A 20,689-nucleotide genomic window follows, 5' to 3' on the forward strand; every position below is an offset into this window, starting at 1 on the left:
TGATCTTTTAGTGTACAAGCTGCAAGGTCCTCTGTGATCATGACTGTAGTTCCACAGCATTTGAATTGTTTCTTTCTGAGGGCTTGCAGTATTTTCACCCTGACCTGATATTTCTGGAATTTGACTCTCTTATTTCTTGGAGTTTTCATTTTGGTGTCTCTTTCAGGAAGTGATCAGTGAAATCTTTCAATTTATCCCACTTTACCCTCTTGTTCTAGGACCTCAGGGAAGTTTTCCTTCTTTATCCCTTGAAAGATGTTGTTCAGGCTCTTTTTTTTATCATAGCTTTCAAGTAGAGAAATAATTCTTAAACTATCTCTGCTCAATGTATCTTTCTGTTCATTATTTTTTATAGCGCAATAGTATTCTATTACATTCATATGCCACAACTTATTCAGCCATTCCCTAACTGATAGGTATCCCCTTGATTTCCAGTTTTGGACCACCATAAAGAGAGCTGCTGTTAATATTTTTGTACACCTGGGACCCTTTCCCATTTTTATGATCTCTTTGGGATACAGTCCTAGAAGTGATATTTCTGGGTCAAAGGGTATGCACATTTTTGTAGTCCTTCAGGTATGCTTCCAAATTGCTCTCCAGAATGGTTGGATCAGCGCACAGCTCCACCATCAATGAATTAGTGTTCCATCTCTCCCACATCATCTCCAACATTTATGATCTTCCTGTTTTGTCATGTTAGCCAATTTGATAGGTATGATGTGGTATCTCAGAGCTGTTTTGATTTGCCTCTCTCTAACCAATAGTGATTTAGAGTGGCTTTTCATACGACTATAGATAGTTTTAATTTCTTCCTCTGAAAACTGCCTCTTCATATCCTTTGACCATTAATCAATTCTTATAAATTTGACTCAGTTCTCTATACATTTTAGAAATGTGACCTTTATCAGAGACACTAGTTACGAAAATTCCCAGTTTGCTGTTTCCCTCCTAATCTTGGTTGCACTGGGTTTCTTTGTACAAAAACTTTTCAATTTAATGTAATCAAAATTATCCATTTTGCACTTTGTAATGTTCTCTATCTTTTGTTTGGTCAAAAATTTCTCCATTCTCCAAAAATCTGACTGATATACTATTCCTTGCTCCCCCAATTTGTATATAGTATCAGTCTTTATACTTAGATCATATACCCACTTGCACTTCATTCTGGGATATGGTGTCAGGCATCAGTCTATGTCCAGTTTCTGCCACTCTGTGATCTGGTTTTACAAGCAATTTTTGTCAAACTGTGAGTTCTGTAACTTTAAATGGAATTTTTCTATTTCTTGCTTTGGGGTTATGTTGGTAATATATAGAAATACAGATGATTTATGTAAGTTTCCTTTGTAATCTGCAACTTTGCCAAAGTTGTTTACTATTTCAAGTAGTTTTTTTTTTACTTGATCCTCTGAGATTCTCTAAACATATCAACATATCATCCACAAAGAGTGATAACTTAATTTCTTCTTTACCTATCCTAGTTCCTTCAATTTCTTTTTTCTTCTCTTATTGCTAAAACTAAAATTTGGTACCATATTGAATAACAATGTTGTTAATGGACATCTTTGTTTCTCCCCTGACCTTATTGGAAATATATAGATCAAATTAGAATACTATTATGGCTAAAATATTCTTCTCTACTAATTAAGTAATGTCAGATGATAAGGAGATTGCTAGGTGAGGAAAAAGTTTGATCCTGATAAGGAGCAAATCCATCAACAACCAACAAGCATATATTATTTACTCTAGGTCAGAGAATTGGCTAGGTGCTGTAGATACAAAGAAAAAAATGAAAGAGTTCTGGCCCTCAAGGAGCTTATGTTCTATGAGAACAATCAACACATACATGTAAAAGTTTATATAAAACAGATGCAAACTGAATACAAGAAAATTTGGGGGTATGGAGGTATTAATAATTACTGTCTCCATGCCTGTTCTATATGCCTAGACTGAATCAACTTTCTCTTTCTATCCTCTTAGAATTCCTGCTCCTCAAAACAAGTTTTTGCAGCCCATTCCAACCAGTAAAACCCAAGGTAACTGGGCATCTTCTGGCCATCCAAATTTACCTTTCTTTGGAGAGGAGAGGGAAGGGAAAGGGGGGACAGACAGGAGAGCAGAAGCTGAGTTACCCAGCTAGCTTAGTCCCCATTCAGGCAGCTGCATCTACTCACTGATTCTTGTGTTCATCCTTCATTGATGAAGAATGCCATGCCATCACAGAAATGATTCTTTTCCTTTCCTTTCATTTCTTTTGCTTTCCTTTCCTTTTCCAAACTAGGCATCTGTCTAAGGGCTATCTTCTGAGCCCTCTTGGCTTTGGAGTGATTATCAGTAGCAACTGTTGCTGTTTCCCTCCCAACCTGATATCTTCATTTTTCTTTGCCTCATTAAAGGGGACACCCCCTGGCTGCTTCTTTAACAGGACTATTAAATGAATGGGCACTACCTCACTCTAAGTGAATACCTGAATAGACTTTGACCTAAAGGGGCCAAGATTTCCCAGTACATCCTGGGTCATCTCCAGTCATCCTGATGAATATCTTGTCAATGAATTCAGAGGGCTTTGGAAGAGAAGTGAGGCTGGTGTCCTTGCACAGCCCTCCCTCACTCAAAACAAAGTCAAGTGCAAACCATGTCATCATTTTTCTGATGGCATAGTCTTCTTTGGCAATGAAGGATAAACACAACACAATAACAGCAGCCCATTAAGGAGGAATAGGGATTGGATCTGACAAGGTGTACATACAAACGCACAATGCAAGATTGTAGCAGTTTCCCATATCCTCAAGATCAAGAAGGGAGGAAAGCAAAATTACAAAAGAAGTGATGGCCTAGGAAAATACTAAAGCATAAAGTGATTAGGGGTCCCAGTGAGAATGAAGAATAATTTTAGAAGTATGGCATAGGGAGATTAATTTGAGAGTTCTTGCTTATGGAAAAGGAATGCTTATGATTATGGAAAAGGAATGTCAGGTCAGAGTGTGACCTCTATGAGGTGGAATGGAAGGGTAGATTATGAGGGTCGAGGAGGCAAAATAATTGGGAAGATCAGGAGCTTGAGGGGAGCATCAATGTTGTCTCCTACTTTAAGAGAGGATGTTTAGGTGAAGAGAAAGACTGTATACTAAATATTGAACTCTTTGAGGAAATAGACAAAATGTCCTGATAACTAACTACTGCCAAGTTCTAGATTGAGTAACAAATTTGCATGACATGATGCTCAAAAGAAAAGAGGTGACTGAGTGATAGAACCAAAGGGAAAGTTTGGCAACAGGGAGCAAGAAATATTCTGGCTCCCTATTTTGGAGAAATTATCTTGAAGGGTGTCCAAAAATAATCCTGGTCCTGGAGAGCATGGCCAAGGCTGCAGTATCATATAGGGAAAGCCAAGCCTCTGTGAGTGCTAGAATATGGAAAAAAGCAAGAGAGGGGAAGTTTGTTAATCAAGGAAGGGGAATTCTAGACATTACAATGAAAGTAGCAGGCAAACTGGATAAGAAAGTAAGTGATGGGTAGGATGTATGGCTTAGTCTTAGGTAGTTTGCCATTCAGTATCACAGGGATTGGGGAGGGAGGAGATAGTGAGTGTTGTTTGCCATAGAGGATGAGATTAACTATAGGTTCGGAGCAAAGAGCAATTTTCAGTTTTAATGGTATTGGCAGGTGATCGTTGAAGATATCAGCTGAGTTAGATGAAATTCTCTGCACCACCAACCCTTCAAGTGCAGTTACTTTTCTGGTAAGGGCTTCTGCTACCCACCAGTGCAGACATCTAGGGCACTGGTTGGGGGATGGGATATCAGTCACGGACTGCAAGACCTTCCTGTGGAATTAGCCTTCTAATTCATATTCCTTCCTCAAGTTTCTATCCACTCCAATTTATCATTTACTCAACTACCAAACTGATTTCCCAAAAGCATAGACCAAAAAAAATGTCAATCTCCATCAATAAATACAAATGAAAATATAGATAGATGAAAGATACAGACAGACAAACATATAGAGTTATCGATCAATGAACATTTATTAAGTGCCTACTACAAAAAGAGGCAAAAGACAGATCTTGTCCTCAAAGAGTTCACATTCTAATGAGGCAGACAACAAACAAATATACATAAACATGCTATAAACAAGATAAATAGGAAATAGCTTATACAAGGAAGGCACTAGAATTAGAAGGGTTTGGGAAATGGTTTCTGTAGAAAATGAGATATTAGCTGGGACTTGTAGGAAGCCATCATCAGGCAGAGATGAGGAGCAGGAAAGACAATGAGCTTAGTTTTAGACATTCAAATATATACGTACATACATACATATGTACATATATATGTATATATATAATTTATTTATGTTTTCAGTTTTCAACATTCACTTCCACAAGAATTTGAATTCCAAATTGTCTCACTATCTCTCCCTATCCTTGACCCAAGGACAGCATGCACCCATCTACCCCTTCTCCCAGTCTGTCCTCACTTCTCTCACACCCCCCTTCTTCCATCTCCCTCTCCTCTATTTCTTTTATCCACTGGGGCAAAATAGATTTCTATACCCCATTGCCTGTACATCTTATTTCCCAGTTGCATGCAAAAACAATTTTTAGCATTCATTTTAAAGCTTTGAGTTCCATATTCTCTCCCTTCCTCCTTCCCAACCCACTGTCATTGAGAAAACAAGCAATTCAATATAGGTCACATATGTGTAGCCATGCAAAACACTTCCATAACAGTTATGTTGCAAAAGACTAACCCATTTTTCTCTCCATTATTAAAGCTCTTTCTTACCTCTTTTATGTGAGATAATTTGCTACATTCTACCTCTTCCTTTCTTTTACTCCCAGTACATTCCTCTCAAAATTAAAGTTTATTTTTAGGTATTCTCCCTTAATGTTCAGCTCATCCTGTACCCTCTGTGTATGAGTGTGTGTGTAGGAGTGTGTGTGTTTGTGTGTGTGTGTGTGTGTGTGTGTATACACACATATAATACTCAGTTTTGCTGGGTAGGTGATTCTTGGTATTAATTCTACCTCCTTTGACTTCTGGAATATCATATTGTAAACCTTTCAATTCCTTAGTAAGGTAAAAGCTGATAAATCCTGTGTTATCCTGATTGTATTTCCATAATACTTGAAGTGTTTCTTTCTGTCTGCTTATAATATTTTCTCCTTGATCTGGGAACTCTGGAATTTGGCTACAAAATCCCTAGGAATTTTCTTTTTGGGGTTTCTTTCAAGAGGTGATTCCATTTCTACTTTACCCTCTGGTTCTAGAATATCTGGACAGTTTTTCTTGATAATTTCTTAGAAGATGATGTCCAGGCTTTATTTATACCATGGTTTTCAGAAAGACCAATAATTTTTAAATTATTTCTCCTGGATTTATTTTCCAGGTCAGTTGTTTTTGCAATGAGATATTTCACATTGTTCTCTATTTTTTTTTCATTCTTTTGGTTTTGTTTCATCATTTCTTGATTTCTCATAAGGTCATTAGCTCCCATCTGCTTCATCCTAATTTTAAAAAAAAAAACTATTTTCTTTAGTGAGATTTTTGGATCTCTTTTTCTGTTTAGCCAGTTCTGCTTTTTAAGGCATTTTTCTCCTCATTGGCTTTTGAGACCTCTTTTGCCATTTGGGTTAGTCTGTTTTTAAAGGCGTTCTTTTCTTCAGCATTTTGGGAGTATCCTTTAGTAGGCTTTTGACTTATTTTTCGTTATATTCTTGCATCAGTCATTTCTCTTCCCAATTTCTCCCCACCTCTCTTACTTAATTTTCAAAATCCTTTTTGAGCTCTTCCATGACCTGAGAATATAGAATGTTTTTTTGGAGACTTTGGATGTAGGAGTCCTGACCTTGCTCTCTGCCTCCAGTTGTATGCTTTACTGTTTCTCTGGTTCTATGCTTTGATCTTCCTCATCCAAATGGATGGAAAAAAATACCTTGTTACCAAGAAATTAACCTTCTACAGTATTGTTTTCCCATTTTGGGGCATTTTTCCGTTCAATTACTTGACTTTTGAGTCCTTTATCAAGTGGGGGGTATACTACCCCAGGCTTCAGAGGTTTTGTTCAGCTGTTCTCTGAGATATCTCTAAGGACCTATAAGTTCTCAGCTCCTCCAAAGTGGCATAGTCAAGGGAGAGGTTTTATTCCTCTCTTGTCCTGCACTCTTATCTGTGAGCAACCACAAGTACTCTATTCTGCCCTGGAATTGCAAGGAGGATTCTGTCTCCACAACTGTCAGTAGCCCCAACACACCAGTGCTCCTCCTCACCCCAGGACCACCACTCAGGACTGAGACCCATAACAGCAGCTTGACTCCTCCACCATCTGTAGGCCTAGGGCTTCATAAACAGCCACTGCTGTGAAAGTGGCTGCAGTCACCCTGGGACTGGGGTTGGACCACGTTCCTCTCTCACCCAGGTGAGAGAGCTTTCTCACTGACCTTTCAAGCTGTCTTTGGTGTTTGTGGGTTGAAATTGGAAACCATAGCAGCCTCCTGTGATTCAGTGCCCTGAAGCCTGTTTCAGTCCTGTCTGTGCTGGTACAGCCCTTACTGGGCTGTGCTGTGCTCTGAGCCCAGTGGAATACACACTTAACGTTGGCCTTCCAGGTTGTCTTTGGCTGAAAATCTGTTTCACTCTGTCATTTTGTGACTTCTGTTGCTCTAGAATGTGTTTAGAGTCATTTTTACAGGTATTTTAAGGAGTAGGGGGGAGAGCTTGAGTAGATCGATCTTCTTCTCTGCCATCTTGTCTCCCAGTTTTGAACATTTTTATGATTCAGATGTCAACCGGACATCAATTTGATATGTCTGAAAGGCAAACAGAGATGTGATATTGGAGTTTGGCAAAGACATTGGGCAGGATAGGTAGATGTGAGAATCATCAGCATAGAGATGGTAATTAAATCTATGGGAGTTAGTAAGATCAAGAAGGGAAAAAAATGAAGGCTCAGAACATAATTGTGTGGGACACTTACAGTTAAAGGGCACAGTCTGAATGAGGAAACAGCATAGAAGACTGAGTAGGAGCAGTCAGATAGTAGCAGGAAAACCAGGAGAGACTGGTGCCCTGAAAACCTAAAAAGAAGAGAGTGTCAGGGAGGAGAGGGTTATCAACAGTTAAAGATTTCAGGAAGGTAAATTCGAATGAGGACTGAAAAAAGACTATTGGATTTGGCAACTAAAAGTTCAATGATAACTTTGGAGGCAGCAGTTTTGCTGGAAAAATAAAGTCAAGAGCTGGACTGTTAGGCGATAAGGAGAGAGTGAGAGGAGAGAAAATAAAGACAGCAATAGTAGACAGTTTTTTTTATTTGTGTTTAATTTACTGACGCATTTTAACGTTTACAATTTCATTTTTATCTTCATACTGTCCCAGTTGATAAAGTCACTTAGCCAAGGTCACACAGCTAGTCAATATCAGATTTTCCAAATAAAAACCAATGTTCCGGACTCACTGCTTTTCCTAATAGCTTGGAGTAAACCTTTCCCTGTGCTTTTAAAAATAAAAAAAATCTGGCAATTCTTAACATGTATAGTACATGTTAATTCAATGTTTTCACTATTACAAGTCAGGTTTTCACTTATGTCCACTGCATAAATAAAAGTCACTGTTGAAAAAGTCATATTAACTTTCCTTTGGGATAATTTTTTTCCTTCCTTCTTGGGAAATATTTTGGAGACTAATTCCTAGGGGTAGAATACAACCTATATTACTTGAAGGTTTTTGGAGGATTTGAAGTTCAGTTTAAAGATCCTGAGAACAAAAAAAAAAAGCAACCCTGAAAGTAAATGGGAGTTTGGAAGGTGATGCATTATAATTTTCAATAAATATCGAAAAATTTTATGAAAAGTTGCTCCCTGCTCTTAGCCCTACGATCTTTTAAAGGTTCTTCCCTCTCCAAAGTGCGCAATCTTTTCAAGGAGTTTAATCACAAAAAGTAGAAGAAATATTCAACAATAGTTATTAGGGATGTGAGGATTAAGTGAAATTTGTTTTTTTTTTAACATATGAGATACATACTGATAGGAGGTAGAGAATGAGCCATTGGATAAGGAATGAAAATAAGTGATAGACAAGATGACCAATGTGGAAATAGGTTTAATATGATCTTACATGTATAGCCTATATCAGATTGCAAGCCATCTTGTAGAGGGGGGAGACAAGAGAGGGAGGAAATTTAGAATCCAAAATCTTATAAAAGCAAATTTTGAAAAGTGAAATAAACAAACAAATAAATAGAAAATAAGTGATAGAGTAGTAATGTCAGATGGAGCAATCTGTTATAGATGATGAGAAGGAATGGGATTGCTTGAGCAGGTATAGGGGTTAGACTTGAAGGAGTAAGGTCACATCATCATGTTAGATATGTGTGAAAGAGGAGATAGTGGCCGAAGGTATGTGAGTGATATGTGAAAAGGGAGAGGGAATAAGCTGTAGCTCATGTTAAGTGGCATCAATATTTTTAGTAAAATATTAGGTAAGTTTCTCATGACAGGATCAAGGGTAAAGAATCCCATGGGAGCTTTAAAAGGGGATAAAAGGGTTCAGAAGAGCCCCCATGGCAAAATAAGATAGTAAGCTTATAAAACATGTATAGAAGGATTATCTAGCACCAATAAGGGTTGAGTTAAAGTTGTATAACATAAATTTATATCCAATCAGAATGGTTGTATAATTTTCACTACTTTTATCCAGCAACATATGTGTATGAAGGAGGGTGACTAATGATGAGAGTGATTCAAGGCTGAGATTTGTCAGGGATTATTTGGAGAAATGATAAGAGGAATATGGAATCAAGAGAGTAAAACAGTGTAGAGTTGAGTTAGTTTGCCAAGAAGTAAAAGACAGAGAAAAGAGGAGAAAGTGGCTAGTATTGGGGAGGAGCAGAAAGACTGGGAGAAAATTGAAAGGTCAAGGGATTAGATGTCACTGTATAGATAAAGAACAAGGTTTTATAAGAAAAGGCAAAGGGAGAGTTGAAAAGTCAACAGATTATGGTCAGATATAATTTCGGACTTCTTGAACAGAGAAGTGTTATTTTTGTATGTGATGGCAGAGTCTCGGGTATGACCATCTTTGTGTGTTACTGAGTAGGATGGAGATGGAAGAGTAGTTCATGAGAAAAAAAATAGGTTGAGAAACTGAGTGATTAGCATTTTTTGAGAGAGAATCATTATACATGTTAAATTTCCATAGTATGATGGAAGGTTTTGAGGAGTAGAGAAAAATTGTAAGCACTGAGGAATGACCTGGAGGTTTCTAGACAACAACAGGTAGGATTTTGATTGGGTGGTAGATATGAATGACATGGAACTCAAAGGAGGAGAGATTACTGAATGACAGAGGTAGGGGAAGAACCTGAAAGTAGCAATGGGAAGCAAGGAGTATTCCCATTCCTCTTCTTGAACAGTGAGCTGAAAAGAATGAGTGAAGGTACAGCAAGTACTGGAAAGGTTGGCCAAGGAGGCTGTGTAATCAGTGGGGAGCAAAGTTTCAGTATTAGCTAATACATGGAAGGAATGGGAGAATAAAAATTTTAAGATGAAAGGAAGTTTCTTGCCTATGAAACAGGAATTCCACAGGATGCAATGGAAGGGCTGGGTGGTGTCCAGTTGAAATTTTGGTTTCGGACATGTTGAAAGAAACGGGAAAACGTAACTGAGATGTGGGAGTGGATAATGCATTTTAGATGATGACCTTTAGGTCAATTATAATTTAGATCAATTTAGATCAATTATGAAAATATTCAACATTGAGTGAAGAGTGCCATTTCACTTCCCAAAGGGAGTTAGAGAACAGGCTGGGAGGCAGGTACAGTATGAGATGACAGGCAGATTGTCAAATAATCAGATGGGAGATCTCACCACTATTCCTCTTCCCACGATTAGGCATGAAAGGGTACAGCAGGAGAGGCAGGTCAAAGGTTCATAACAGGAGATAGAAGACTTAGGACTTAGAGCCATTAAATAGGTGCTTAATATGTTCCTGGCAGTGCTAAGTGTTGGAGGTACAAATACAAATACCACACATAAAGGGTACGAGGGAGAGGGAGGGAGGGCATTGCATTGGCATACTGTGGAAACAGTCAGAAAGTGGAGATGAGGACTGGTTCTTGGCAAGATGAGGCTAAAATTCATCTTATCAGAGTCCAAGATAGTTCCAGGTGCAGAATATAAGCTTTTTCTGGGGAAGAAAAGGGGATAATGGCCAAAATGTTTTCAGTAAGGTGTGCAAATGACCTTGAAGCCTTCTGTTTAGAATTTAAAGCTCTTCATAACCTGACACCTTCCTACTTTTCCAATTTTTTGACCCTTTGTTCCATGTACTCTGTTATCAAGTAATACTAATCTACTTGCTATGCCTCGTTCACAATATGCCATTTCTTATCTCTGTTCTCTGCAGTCTGCCTGCCATGACTAGAATTTGCTCCTACCTCTTACTTTTTTCAGCTGTCTTCAAATCTTTGATATCTTTTAGCAGTAGATCTTTCCTAATCCTCCAGGCTGCTAATGCCTTCCTCTCTGAAACTACCTCTGATGTAGTCTGTATATATCTTGCAATTATTTACCAGCTTATTTGCAAACTGTCTTCCTGGTGGGAATATGAGGTCCTTGAGGACAAGGAATTTTACCTCTCTTTGTATTCCCAGAACTTGGCACTTAGTAGTGATGAGGCAAGGCAGAAAGGAATGGAGGCAGGTGGAGCAAACAGGATGCAGGATATGAGATATGAGATAAAATGCAGGATGTGACCAACCAGAAAAGTGAGCAATAAGACTATATATTGATACCCCACCTCAGACTACTCTGTACCCCATTCCTAAGCCCCTTGTTTATCTATATGCATTTACAAAGTAGCTCCAACTACCTGACATTCCAGAGCAGTTCTTTCCTTCTCCTTTCCTGTTCCCCTTGCTCATCTCTATGCATTCACAAAGCAATACTCCTTCTCCCCCCTTTTGTTCCCTGTCCCATTTTCTTAAACTGTAGTAGCTCCTCCCCTTTCCCACCTTGTTAAACTGTATACAGAACAGACATATAACCTGGCTCAGCACTCTGTCTTCCATGGGGATCAAGGCTCCAGTGGCGCTTGACCAAAGTCCACTGGGTGCATTACCCCAATGATCCAAGTGAATTTACTCCTGGTCATTCTAGTATACCCCAATATTTTGGGGTGCCTGTGGACCCAACAGTAGGAACTTAATGAATGCTTATTAATTGTTATTATCATGAGTATTACAGAGTAGAATGGCTTCATTACTTTAATTTTAAGTAGAACTATATGACCAAAGTAAGAAAAATATCTACTTATTTTCCAGCTAATTCCAGATAAATAACTAATCTGGATGATTAAAGATTGAAAGAAGATATTAAATTTTATACTAACTTATAATAACCTTGTAAGTAATATCTTTTGCTGCCACTATTATTTAAGCACCTATTTTTAACTATCTGGGTACAATTTTTAAACTAAAAAAGACATTTCACAATAAATAATAGAAATTACCTTTTTGAATAAGCTACTTTTTAATTAAGTGATTGAACTCTTATGCTTTATATGTTTATGATAGTATGCCCAAACCACGGTTCATTTTAGATGAGTATCGTGTATATAAGATAAGGTTATAGGGAAGGGAAAGGCAGGTGGGAGCTGAGGAGTGTTTAAAGCCTGGTAAATTCTCCACTTCTTCATAAACATTATAAATAATATTATATAAAAAAGAAAGCCATATATTTTCAGTAATCACATTTAGAAGCTAAGAGGTGTAAAGTGATGGACATGTTGTCAATACTATAAATCAAAACCAAAAATCGCAAAGTCTGAAGAGTAGTTAGATATTAAGATTTAAAAGGTCCTAAGAAAGTGGAAGAATATGCTAAATTTTGAGATTGTACTTGTTATTACTATTTTGCTGTGAATAATAACTTTTTAAATTGTCATTAAGGAGAGAATGTAGACTTTTTGAACTTCAGAACACAGTCCAACACCAATCTTTTTACAATAACATTCTGGAGTAGCTGTAGATGGCTGAATGTAGTTTTTTATTCTTAGAAAAATTGGGATTGTTTCATTATTCTGTGTTTTCTTAGTGCTACTTCTAAATATATATTAATAAGTTACTGGGTAGACCCTGAAACTTAAATACAAAAAGAAGAAAAAAAATCACATAAGTAGTTTATTAGGTCAACTGTCTTGCCATCAACCAGAATTTACTTTTTTTCTGGGAAATAAAATCGTTAGAGAAAAGAATATGAAAAATACTTGCCTATTAACTCTGTTATTCTTTTTCCCTTTCAGCACCATCCCTGATAGGTAATGTAAGGAAGGACTGGGCATCCCAAAATAGTATTGCCCTCTCGTGGCAGGCACCTGAGTTTTCCAATGGAGCTATTCTGGACTACGAGATCAAGTACTATGAGAAAGTAGGTTGTATTTGGAGCTCCCAGAAAAAATATTATATGTATATATATACATATATATATATACATTTCTATAATCATCAATATACATACGTGAGTGGATACATGTGTGTGTATATCTGTATGTTTACACATATATTTAGGATCTTGCCACTTTTGATACGTTAGATTATTTAACTGACTCCTGGTTTTAGGATTAATTCTTGTAAGACATATTCTTTTGATTTCATTGTGGTCTCCTGTTCTCCTTTTAATTTGTTATTGATTCTATCTTATTTTATGCCAAATAAAAGTAAAAAATTTAAGATATTCTACTGTGAACTTATATGTTCACTTATGTTAAGATTGTAAACTTATAGGGAACTCTGTTTTATACTCAGAAAGAGTATGCCCCCATCAATTTATATTTTGACTGCCAAACCACTGGAAGAATTTTACAAATGGAATCATCATTATTGTATAATCTGGGAGCAAACTAAAGTATACCCATACTCTTTGCCAAAACTATTGCAAGATTTATACAATTTTTTTTTAATTTGAGAAAATTCTGGGGAGGGGTTTGCTTGATAATAGTAGCATTTGGGTCAGTGATTTACATTGAAAGACACGATATCCCTTATAGATGACTCAGAGCATGGATATTAGTCCCTGTTATATGCAAATAATATACTACTCAGACTCAGAAAGAGCTGGTTTCAAATATAGTGCAGGAGTAGATATGGGTACTCTCCTCCCCTAAATATAATAATAATGATAATTTTCTTTTCACTGTCATATATATATATATATTATGTATATGTGTGTACATGTGTATGTGTGTGTGTGTATAGTGTGAGTGTATGTCTGGGCAAGTAATTTAACCTCTCAGTTCTCTAAACTATTCTATACAACTTTAAGTTTCAGACAAGTTACTAACCTGCATTAGTAGAGGAAGTTTCCTCCTAATAAAGTTACACATACCAACAAATCACAGATCCAATCTATCAAATAGACAGACAGACAGACAGATAGATAGAAAGATGAATATATTTATAAACAATCAGTAGGAAGGAAACTTTGGCCTTCCAGATAATTAACCATATGTAAAAATAGAATTATTAATTCTCCAAGAAAGTATCAATCAATATAATATACATGTTGGCCCTTGCAACATTTGTTCCTGCATGAATTAATTTTCCATGTAATTTCATTTTGAGGATGGAAAAAAAGGATTTTGTGGAGTTTATTTTGAGAGTGGCATAATCAATAATTAATGAATTAAACACAGAATTAGAAAGCAAGAACTCCTGAGTTCAGATCTGACCTCTGACTATGGCCTGAGGAAACTCAATTAGTCTCTATGTGCCTCAGACTTCCTATTTTCAAAATGGATACAAAAATGCCTAAACCATTTATGTACTGCAAAGATTCAATTTAGATAGATCTGAAGTTAAAAAGAAGTAAAACAGTGTTGCTTTTTACTTAAGTAAACTACAAGGAACTGTATTCTACAACTTAGAAGCAGAACAAATTTGAAAATAACAGTGTTTGGTTTGGGTAAAAACATCCAAGTACCTAAATGACTGACTCCATAAATAACCATGCTAAAATGTAGATTACATGCAAAATATATTTTAACACTAAAAACTGCAGAGATAGGATGAAATTGATCTTAAAATTTTTTATCCACTCTGATTCGGTCCTCAAATTAGAATCTTCTTCATATAAATTTTCAAGAGATGACAAAAGTCAAATGCCCTAATCAGTGTTAGGTTTTCTAATTCAGGCTAGACATTGCCAATAAAAACAGTTAAAATGATCCTGTTTCTAAGGGCACACGATCATCAGTATCTACAAAATCCTAGCCTTGATCCCCCTACTACCTTAAAAAGGCTTCTTCATATCTAAATAGTTGCAGTTTGATGTCTAAATGCTTAATTAACACTTCTGGCTTTCTGTTTTTGTATATTAATGGTTTCTCCTGTCTTCATGAAAGAAACTATGGCATATGAAATAGGAAGAAAATGTACACTTTTCTATAAACACTTTGATCTGAATTATTCCTTAGTTAATCTATTTAAGATTCATGTCCCCTCTATTCTTTCTATTTTTATGACTAGGTTCTTAAAAAGACATTTCTGCAACTCAGAAAAGTTTCTTAGAGTATAAAATGTTATTAGATGGTTCTTATATGTCCATGAGCAGTACTTAATTTTCTCACAGGCAATATTATAAAAGTGTTAAAATGTTGTATATGTTTCTAGAACTACTGTATATCAACTGTACAATGGGTACAGTTGTACTGGACAATTGTACAATTACATTGGTAATAGAAATCACTGTGTATTAGATAACACTTGACCTCTGAATGTGTACCCTCTAACTTATATATACATAAGAAATGTGTGTGTGTGTGTGTGTTCATTTTCTACATTGTACAAGCTTATAAGGGCCATTTCTCACTTTAGATGCTTTGTGAATTCTTTTATTTTACTTTAGCTTCACAGCTCACAATAGTTTACAAAATATTCTTTTGCTATCATTTGGGAAGCCATATTTAGAGAAAATCTTCCTCCTTTACAAGCAAGGCTCTACTAATGCAAAAACAGCTTCAGTCTTCCCTCTACATAGGGGGAAAATCCTTCTGCAAAATTCTTAATAAAAGAAGAGGAACAAAGAGCCACCTCTCTGAGCTCTGCTCCCACCTCTGGCCCCAAAAAGGATTATTCACAGGATGCATATTTCTACTGCACAACAGAAGCTGTGAAGATTGAGGTTTGTTACTGGCAGAACACCCTGGCAGTACCAGGCTAAGTCATTTTCTGACTCTGCTGTTATCCCTCCCTGAGCTACATTGCCTTAGATTCTGTGTACAGCTCCTACAGCTAAAGCTTAAGTCAGAATCAGGATCAGTGTTTGCTCACTGACCTTCAGAAAACTTACATTTTCATTCTTTATTTTAGTTCAATGGATCTGTATGATTTTTCTGATAATATGATTTCTTCCCCTATGGGCTACATCTCCGTAAATGTGAGTGGTCCAATGACAAAACAGAATTTCAGAATGCTTTGAATTCTGCTTAAATGTAATATATGAAACACTGGTGTGAGTGAGGTATAACTGCTTACCACTCAGGAAGCTTACCAGATTTTTAGCAGAGGCAGCTAGCACTTTTATGTTTTGCCCATAGGGAAAAAGAAAAACGAATATGTCTAGGGGACAACCAGAGCACAAACATACTGAGCCTAATTTTGATATCACAGCAAAACAAACAAACCAAATCCAAGAATTCTCACAGAAACACAGGAGAAATAAAGCACTGCAAATGACACACTGACATAAAATTTCAAATGCTATCAGCACCGCAAGCAGAAAAGTTAGAACCCGAACATGCTAGCCAGCATAATAACACTGAATTGTCAACATTATTTGCGATAGCCCAGTTTGGGAGAAAAAATGATAGATCTCCACCCTAATCACAGGAAGAATAAAGAATTAATTACCTTCTAAATATTAACCTGCAAATGTTCCCCAACAGTAGTGAAAAGGTATAATATAGTATAGTATAGTGTAGTGTAGTGTAGTATAGTATAGTATAGTATAGTATAGCATAGTATAGTATAGTGTACTGTAGTGTACTGTAGTGTACTGTAGTGTACTGTAGTGCAGTGTAGTAGAGTAGCGTACAGTAGAGTACAGTATATGTTCATCCATCCTTGCTGAAGACCATGCCATCAGAAAAATGATGACATGACTTGCACTTGACTTTGTTTTGAGTGAGGGAGGACTGTGCAGGTCCCCAGCCTCACTTCTCTTACAGAGTCATCTGAATCCAGTGATCTGATACTCAGGATGACTGGAGATGATCCAGAATGAGACAATTGGGGTTAAGTGACTTGCCCAAGGTCACACAGCTAGTGAGTGTCAAGTGTCTGAGATGAGATTTGAACTCAGGTCCTCCTGACTCCTGCACTGGAGTTCTATGCACTGCACCTATATGCAGTATAGTATAGTATACTAGTATCGTATAGTATAGTATAGTACAGTACACTATAGGTATAGTGAGAAAAGAACTTATTTTCTTTCCAAAGAACACAGTTTAATTCCCACATCTACTATGTAAAACTTTGGACATCTTATTTCTCCTCTGTGGATCTCAGTTTCTTCATAAGGAAGTTGGACTCAATGGTTTGAAGCATTTGGTTAATGCAGTGATTGAGTAGTAGGCTTGGTTTCTTCATCTATAAAATGAGGTGGTTGGACATGATGTTAAGAATTAAAAATAAATTAAATTAAAATTAATTCTTACTAAAAATAAGAATTCTTCCATCTCCCAGTCAGAGGATCTCTAATTCAACTTCTAGCTCTAAATTTTATAATCCTACATAAAGTACTAATTTTTTTCTCTTGAGATTTCAACCTTTCACTTCACTAACCCTTCGTAGGTTTTACCTTGATGGCTACCCTTGTTAAGTAGAAGTTTGGGCTGAATCTTCTTTCCTCAGTCGACTAGGAAACACAAGTACTTCTTCACTTAAGGATTACTGAATTCAAAGCCCTGGCCTTTAAACAAGAATCTTTTCAGAATATAATTGCAAATAAAAGATAAGCACAATTCCTGATTGAAGAACAAGCACATTGTTCTTCCTTCCTGCAATTATTAACCTTAGCTTGGTATTCTTTAATGTCATTAACCAGCTTAATTATAATCAATCAAAACCAGCATTTATTAAGTGCTTAATATGTTGTGACACAATGCTAAATGCTGAAGATACAAAGAAAGGCCAAAACAGTCCCTGCACTCAGAGAGCTCCTGTTCTAATGGGATAGACAACATGAGTAGGTATATATTAGTAGGTATATACAACATCTATAGAGAATACATGAAAGGTAATCTCAAAGGGAAGGCGCTAAGATCAGTAGGATTGGAAAATAAAGATGCAACCCCCTCCCCCAAGTCACCCTATTATCATTAAGGGCACAACCATTCTTCCAGTGCCCCAAGCTTACAACATAATAAGGGTCATGCTGCATTCTTCACTATCTCTCACCCCCATATCCAATCTGTTTCCCAAACTTTTACCATTTCCTCTTTGCAACATCTCTCCAAAATGTCCCTTTCTATCTTCTGATACTGCCACCAGTATCTCCTACAGGATTAAACAAAGAATTCTCTGTTTGGCATTCAAAACCCTTTATAACTGAGCCTGACTCTGACCTTTACAGACTACCATGCCTCTCTCCCTCCTCATCTCCATCTACTGGTTTCTATGGTTTTCTTCAAATCCTAGGTAAAATACTACCTTCTGTGGGAAATCTTTCCCAATCCTTCTTAATCCTAGTGCCTTCCCTGGGTTAAATATTATCTATCAGTCTTGTACATGGCTTCTTTGTACATATTTGTTTTCTTGTTGTCTCTCATTAGACTATGAGCTCCTTGAGAGCAGAGACTGTTTTTTGCCTTTTCTTGTATCCCCAAAGCTTAGCACACTATCTGGAACATAGTAGATGCTTCATAAATGCTTTTTGATTGATTGACTCACAGAAAGGACTGCAAGTAGGCCAATGGAACTAGAGAAAATAGTTTATGGGAAGAAGGTAAGGAGTAAAAATACTAGAAGAGTAGGAAGGAGCCAGGTAGTGAATAGTATAGAGATATATTCAAGAGTTCTGTAAAGATGAAGATGACCAGGGCTTCTTTTCTTTCTATTCTATTCATTAATCTGAGAAGGTTAATAAAGAAAAGAGTTTTCACAAAGTAATACTTTCTTCAGGTGATCAGTCCTTTTTATTGGGGAAAAATTGTCATAGGTGCTTCTGAGAGATGAGCAATCACCATACTTAAATCTTTTATTTTTCTGTTGGAGTTGGATACTGAACAGAGAGGAAAAAAGATCTTCTGATAGCAATAGCTGAAGATCCAATAAAGAGCACCAGTAAGAGACAGGGGCTGAGTGTTACAAATGACTAATTTGTAAAGATGCCTAACCTAACAAAATAGACAAGGTCAGATGTGTTTATAAATCAAACTGCCATGGCTACATGGAAGGAATTTCATGATAAGGTTAGAATGGGTCAGTGAACTTACATTGACCAAGAAGACTGCAATAATAGGGTTGATAAATATAATTAAGAGAAAGATGACACATCAAAGGTTTATAAGTTTTTGTCATTCCTTATGTTATTGCTGCGTGACTTTTATTTTCTTTTGGAAATGTGATTGTTTACTTGATGGTAGAGTTTGTTTCTGTTTTTCAATAGAAAGAGTGGTTAATATGGAAGAAAATAAGAGTGGCTAGAAGGAAAAGGCATCATGAAAAGATGCTTGAGCACAGTTAGAGATTCTGTGTTCTTGAACCTAAAGCTCTGCAACTAATTACTTGTGCAGCTCCCAGTGTTTCAGTTTCTGTTAGTAAAAAGAGAATGGTTGGGCTATGTGATCTCTAAGGTCACTTCCTACTCTATAAAAATCAAAGGACAATGTATGTCACTGAAGCTGTCTTTACCGTAGCCTGACAAATCTTTGAGCTAGAGTTCACTACCTAATTGGAATATCACCATCTAGTTAAAATTGCCCAATTTGCAGTTCAACTCTCACAGGAATTTTTCGTCATCTCCTAAGGATGTAGTAAATCTGTTGAAACCTGAAAGCAAAGGCTAAGATCTCAGTGCTTTAGAACAGAATTAGTTTCCACATTTAAAAAATAATATCTGAATATATATATACATATGTATATATATATGTGTGTACATACATGTATATACTATGTCTATTTAAGAAGACATTATTCAAATCTGACAGCAATATGTGAATATATACACATATAAATTCAGATGTTATTTTTTAAATGTGGAGACTGATACTGTACATATATGAGTATATATATACACACAGGATACACACATATTTATGCATGTAGATGTAGATGTGTGTGTAGATATATATGCACATCTGCATCTACATACACACATATGCGTATGCATCAGTTAATTATTTCCATAATTCATGGAACCATAATTCATTGTCTTGGAGAAATGACTTTAGTAAAACTTTGGTTAAACATTATATTCGGGAATCGTTAATTAATTGCTTAAAATAAGAATTTTCGTCTTCTAAAAACTGTGAAAACATTTAACATTAAAAATGAAGCATAATTAGTCTTATAAATTAGACATCAGGTTATGCTAATAATGCACATAAACATTTAAAGTTAGTACCATTATCATTTTACTTTCAAAGTGTCTTCTTAAATACAAGCTATGCACATCACAGGAGATGTTTTGCTCTTAGATTTAGCAATCCAAAGTTTCTATTTAAGAAGACATTATTCAAATCTGACAGCAATACGTGAAGTATTAACAACTTGAGTTGTTAACATTCTAGCTCTTCTCTTGGCAGCATAATTCTGCCCTTCCACTTAAGGGGGTGGGGTGGGACTACTCCAAAGAGCTCCTAATTAACTCTTCCCTGCTTTTGCATTACTTTACTTTCTCTAGCCTGTCTTTACCTTCTATTTTTTTTCCTATCCTTACTTTGGAAACTGTCTCTCAGATTATCCAGCAAAAATCCTGTAAAAATGAGAATCTTGTGATTTTTTAAAATAATGCTTTATAATTGGTGGCACCTCATAAATGAAAGGGAGACAGTCAGGAAGAGGAGACTAGAGGAGAGGAGAGGGGAGGGGAAGGGAGGAGAGGGGAGGGGAGAAGAGAGATAAAAAAGAAAAAAGAAAGGTGGAGGAAGAGAGGGGAGAGAGAGAGAGAGAGAGAGAGAGAGAGAGAGAGAGAGAGAGAGAGAGAGAGAGAGAGAGAGAGAGAGAGAGAGAGAGAGAGATATGTTTTCAGGAACGATCTGTACAATATACTATCCCTAACTCACAAGAGCCTCACATTGACAAAACTGTCTCTTCACAGACAGTAGGAAAGAAAGAGATACAAAAGATTGATAAGATGTTCTCATAGTTTTCCTGCATTATTTCCTCCACTCCACTTTTGGGAGGGAGGCAGAGGATATCTTAGAATATATCTCTGCGATAGGGCAATTATTTAGGAGGACAGAAAGGCATGTATAGAGGATGAGGAAAGGTATTTACTATACCCAGTTGTGAGAAAGGTGCTCATTTAGGAAAAAACAACAAAAACACTGTATGTAAAAGCCAGGAAAGTTTTTATTTTCTAATGCCAGGTTACATGCCTGGGTGTTCTACAAAGAGACACACCCCTTGGTGGCGAATGAAGGCACCTTTATCCTTGCCCTGGGCGCGAAATCCCTCCCTCTTTTTCCATTGGTTG

General features: G+C 36.6%; 1 protein-coding gene across 1 annotated transcript in view; it reads left to right on the top strand.

The window, feature by feature from the left end:
* Nucleotides 1-20,689, top strand: part of EPHA6 (EPH receptor A6) — a 673,066-nt gene that overhangs the window by 366,037 nt on the left and 286,340 nt on the right. Inside the window, exon 4 of the mRNA XM_072621534.1 lies at nucleotides 12,297-12,421. Within this exon, the coding sequence (XP_072477635.1) occupies nucleotides 12,297-12,421 (125 nt within the window). The remainder of the gene's footprint in view (nucleotides 1-12,296; nucleotides 12,422-20,689) is intronic.

This window comes from Notamacropus eugenii, chromosome 6 (assembly GCF_028372415.1).
Source record: "Notamacropus eugenii isolate mMacEug1 chromosome 6, mMacEug1.pri_v2, whole genome shotgun sequence".
NCBI lineage: Eukaryota > Metazoa > Chordata > Mammalia > Diprotodontia > Macropodidae > Notamacropus > Notamacropus eugenii.